General features: G+C 36.2%; 1 protein-coding gene across 1 annotated transcript in view; it reads right to left on the bottom strand.

The window, feature by feature from the left end:
• LOC119829095 (hemocyte protein-glutamine gamma-glutamyltransferase-like) overlaps positions 1 to 3,570 on the bottom strand; it is a 5,485-nt gene extending 1,915 nt beyond the window's left edge. Inside the window, exons 1-7 of the mRNA XM_038351482.1 lie at positions 2,890 to 3,570; positions 1,911 to 2,737; positions 1,629 to 1,824; positions 1,370 to 1,558; positions 1,032 to 1,251; positions 675 to 939; positions 50 to 334 (exon numbers count right to left, since the gene is read on the bottom strand). Coding sequence (XP_038207410.1) covers positions 50 to 334; positions 675 to 939; positions 1,032 to 1,251; positions 1,370 to 1,558; positions 1,629 to 1,824; positions 1,911 to 2,737; positions 2,890 to 3,526 — 2,619 coding nt within the window. The 5' untranslated portion in view covers positions 3,527 to 3,570. The remainder of the gene's footprint in view (positions 1 to 49; positions 335 to 674; positions 940 to 1,031; positions 1,252 to 1,369; positions 1,559 to 1,628; positions 1,825 to 1,910; positions 2,738 to 2,889) is intronic.
• Positions 3,571 to 5,172: the final 1,602 nt, after the last annotated feature.

The following is a 5,172-nucleotide window of genomic DNA, read 5'->3' as shown; positions in this document are numbered from 1 at the left end:
GCTACTATAAATGATTTACACGAACGCAAGTAAAATTTAAAGAAAGCACCTGTATTTGTAGTTTTGGCTTATGCAACGGAAAATCATCCTCATCAGACCACGCCTGATGTGTTTGATTTACATAAGCCATGGCATGAACCTTTATCATTGAATGATCGACGAGCTTATCCATATATTCTTGAGGTGTAACATGCAGCTTTAGCACTTCTCGCTGTCCCGCACGAATGATAAACTCGCCTTGAGCTCTTCTTAACCGTGATGCAATCGCACCAGTGTAGTAACAGGAAGACGCAGTTAGTATGCATAGTATCGTTCGGTCCTCAGTTGATTTATTCTATAAATAATTTGAAACAAATGTTATTGTATTTGATAAAAATACCAAACACATTATTTCTATATTATTATTATTATTCGCACACACACCGCCACACACACACGCACATATCACCCTTTCATCGTTACAAACACTCTGGAATTTGGATTATCTTTTCAAGAAGAAATTTTCTTCTAAACTGTTGCATATTATTATACTATGTACTTCTCCTAGGGAAGGAAACGGTCATCTAAACACAGATGTTGCCTAGCAAGAGGGCCTGACAAATCATTTTATCAATAATCATGTAAGACTTAATAAATAAAGATTATCATTTTAAGGAATAAATAGGATTTGTCACCTGAATATTCATCGAACAATCAAATGGTTGACCATAGGGTACAACTTCAATATCCATAAGATCAAATGTTACATCATCTTGGCTTTGATTGGGCATCTCGTAATATTGTTGTAAACGTTGAAATCCACGACAAGATGCTATAACGGAAAGCCGATCCGGGCCTGATCCATTGGAAGCCTTATATTCTTGCGTTATTTCGAGTAAATCACTATCGCCTTCCGCGTCATCGGCAGAAGGATTCTTCGTAACAAGTTTGCGTCCGACTCTGTTATATAAAAAGTGTTGATTAGTTTAATATGAAAAGAATATTATTTCTTTAAATCCATGGATTGCGTTTTTTAAATCTATTTTACTTACTGGTTTTGATTAGAAGCCACTCTGGCAAAACCCCACTGAGAGTTATCTTCTTGTTGAAAATGACATAGTTCAGAATTTATTTCTGAATATATAAAAGCAGTGTCATATTGAAAACCGACTTCACCTCGTCGGACTGCTTCTAGACTAGCAGGACCACATTTAAACACCGATTCGGCTCCTTCCTGTGGTGTTGAATCTATTATTTGCCAGCCTCCGTAACCTACCAAAGAATTAAAAAGTAAGAAACAGGCACCGGTAAAAAATATACACTGTACTAAGTAATATTAATACACCGTAATATGTAATATTAAAAGTAATTATTAAATTATTTGACTAACCTTGCGGAAGATCAGGTCTTTGCATCCAAACATCATTCCAAACGTGAAAATTCCAACAAGAATCATAGCAGTCTTCGTCAGGTCCGTTCGGTACTACATTACCCTCTTTATCAAAGAATTTGTCAATTGTAAATGTGCCGTTTGTATCATGAGCTGATACATAATTTGTAACGGAGCGACATGGGATACCTAAAAAAAAATAACTATTTTGTTATATGTTCTAAATTTGAAGAATATACTCGATTGAGGATTCAGGTACCTAAGGCTCGGCAAATAGTAACAACCAATCCAGAAAACACCCAACATTGGCCATATTCAACGGGTCGACCTCCATCTGTCAAATAACGTTCAAGAATAGCAACGGACCCAGTCCAAGCATGAGGAGCAACTCCATCTTTATATTCTCCATCATACCGGCCCACCATCAAACCATCATCATCATTATTAGCGTCTATCTGTAAATATTGAGTAATATAATATTGCGTTATTATATTTTGAGAATGCCATACTGCTTAAGATGAATGAGTTTTAATTAACTAACCATAGATGAAATAGCCCTACAAATTCGTATTGGGTTTCCTCGCTCTGAATGTTCTAAGCCACTACGCTCTAGAAGATATATGCAGGCAGGCAGCACCACATCATCAAACTGTCCAAAGATCCACTTGCGGCCAATGGGTTGACTCCAAGTTCCACACCACAATTTTCCATGTTCTTTTAAAACGTATTCTTTTTTAGATTCATCATTCTCCATGTAAACAGTATCTTCTCGACACCAAGGATTAAAAAGGATATAAATATCTTCATCGCATTTATAATCGTTACGGTTATCCCGCTGCCCTAAACGATTTGTTTGCACCCAACAATTCCACAAACCGACAGGTGCAGTTGAAGGTATATTAACTTGAAATGTAATGGTATTACCATCTTGACGATGGATACTTATGTCCCATTTATCAGACTCGGAAATGAAATTTGTAGGATTTTGCGTACAGCCTTGCTGCGTTCCAACACTGCGACCATACGTGGGTGGCGGAGGAGTTACAGCGCTAAAACGATCAATAACTGGCCTCTCAATAGTGCCATGTGGGCTGAGAGGACTTGGCTGAGCAGGAGCCGGTTCGTTACCAAAAGAACTACGACGTACACCATATGTGGACGTATCCCTTACGGTACTGACAGGACTCATTGTAACAGTTGTGCCTACTGTTGTGGTTAATGTGCTCGCGTCTTGGATTCGCGGAAGACCGACGCTCATTCCTATTCCAGAACCAATAACATCACGAGGGAATTGAAATAAACATGGCTGCGTGTTCCATTGCACTGGTAAAATCACTCGAGTTCCTTTTGTCACGTTGGGTTTAGGACCTTAAAAGGAATTAGAATTTATACACATAATATAAAATAATTAATTATGATTATTTAATATAAGGAATTAGAATTTATACACATAATATAAAATAATTAAATGATAAAATACATATAATTTTTTATAAATCCTAACAAACAAATACACTTACCGCAACAAAATACAACATGAATAACATCCTGCTGTTTGTCAGAAATTCTATCAAAACGTACAGCAAAAAGGAATTTCTGACCACGTCTTAGAATAGGATTCGGAAATATGTTATCATTAACTAAATCATACTGCTCCGTATGATGCTCTTTTGCATTATCCCTTGAATAAAATTCGGTAAGCTCTACCTTGAGAGGTTGCTGATCGTAAAAACTTTGAGGTATCATTTCCATAGCATCTTGACGGCGACGGCGTTCATTTTGGTCAGCCAATTTACATATCAAATTATGAATGTATTGCGTATTAGGGCTATTTCTCGATGAATGATTTAATCGATGTAGAGCCCCTGTGCTGTGGGAACGACCAGGTTTAAACTGAGCAGTTGGACCAGCTCGCTGCATAGGCCAACGTCGAGTTTGACCGGGACGCTGACAAAAGCTTGAAATATTGTAATTCGCCGATAAGCCTGGTACATAATTTGTCGGCATTCCACAAATTGTAATTGGTTGCTCACAGTGACAGCTCAGTGTACTTAGAGCAGTTGCAAGTCCAGTTATTCCACCAAGTCCCATTCCAGTGATACTAGAAGTCATACTTGCTGACATTTTATCTACGATAGGTTTTTCTACAGCCGCCATATTCACTATCAAATTTTATATTCACCCAAACAATGCTTGCTCTGGGTTAGCACCAGAGCAAATGATGCCCTTTTTGAGTCAACAGACTGTTTTATAGGTAACAGATATACGAGTTCAAACACCGCAAAGGTATCGTGTAACTTGGAAGCGCCAGACCTGCTACATTTGGAACAAAGCCGTTTTGTCTACAGTCGGTCAATTGTAACTTCTAGGATTACATGATTGTTGGAAAAAGAAGCAATGAACATTTTAAATAAATGTACTATCTGCTCACCCCGGCTGCACCCAGGTAAACTTTCTTTCTAGGTTTTTTTAATTAATAGTTAATAACGTAATACATACACGCAAATTCTAACCCAAATGTATATTTATTTTAGACTTCTAGAAAAGTTTTTAGATATTTATTTGAAAATAAATCGAGAAAAACCAACAATGTAAATCTTAGAAGTCAACTTTGACCCAATTCTCGGCTACCAACTGAGCTACAATTCTGTAAACTTTTGTAAATTTCAATAATCTAATACTATTAAGCTGATCTAAGCTATCTAAGCTATCTTAAGGATGGAGTCAGCTTATGGATAGAGGAATTCCTAAACGGCGAACAGTAAAGAGACAACATTTTTGGAATTTTGTATTCTACAAAATTTATTAATATAGAGTTTTGAAGTCGTATTAATTTTCGTTTTAAAAATTATTTATTTAAAACAAATGTTGACACAAATACAGAATGACATACTGGCAAGATTGAAAACTGTAGAAAAATTGTGATCCGTACATTTACTTTCTCATAACATTCGTCATCCATGTTACGAGTCGACGAATTCCTATTTCTGTGTAGTTATTAAATAAACGGAAGCTAAACTAAGCCATCACTAAGACTAAGCAATTAAATATCTATTTCACAATTTAATAGTTACACATCGACTGATAAATATATTCCGAAATATAAAGCGTTACATTGTAACCAGTATGTTGAAGCTCACAATTTTTTTACCGATTGCAATCTTCCGGAAATAACTTAAAGTCGAATTTTTTGGGCACATAATATATAAATTACTACACAATTTTGTTTACAAATACAATTACTCATGTATAGTATGTGTACACAATAGGCGGCACGGATCTGTGGTGCTTAGTGAAACGTAGAAGGAACGCATGGGTAATGTATTCAAATTTCGCATGTGCGCCGGATCGCCTAGCACTAACGAAATTTGCCGCTAGTAATGCATACTGTTCATATTTCATATTAGAAAAAAAAAATACTTAAAATGTGTTAACTAAACAAAAATAAAATTCAACAACTAGAATTATTTAGAAATTAAAAACTTTTCAACGGATTTTAAACGCGATTTATTCATTATATTATTAACCCGACGTTTCGAACACTTTACAGCGAGCGTGGTCACGGGGAGACTGAGATGTTATATGTCTTGAAGGTCATACAAAAATTGTTGTTTGTGAACTACCTCCACCTATTTCTCCGCAGTTGGTATGTGGAGTATTTTTCTGGATGTTGGCAGTATTGGCTGATAGTGTCTTCTGGTCTTTTGGTATGTCTGACATTGGGCTTTAAGTTCTTAATAACAGGATCCCAGGTGTTAGAAAGTTGTAAACCATCTTCTCTATTGAAATTTGGATGTTTTTTA

This window comes from Zerene cesonia, chromosome 1, assembly GCF_012273895.1.
Source record: "Zerene cesonia ecotype Mississippi chromosome 1, Zerene_cesonia_1.1, whole genome shotgun sequence".
Lineage (NCBI taxonomy): Eukaryota > Metazoa > Arthropoda > Insecta > Lepidoptera > Pieridae > Zerene > Zerene cesonia.
The sequence above is the reverse complement of the archived record's forward strand: the minus strand, read 5'-3'. Positions and strand labels throughout refer to the sequence as shown.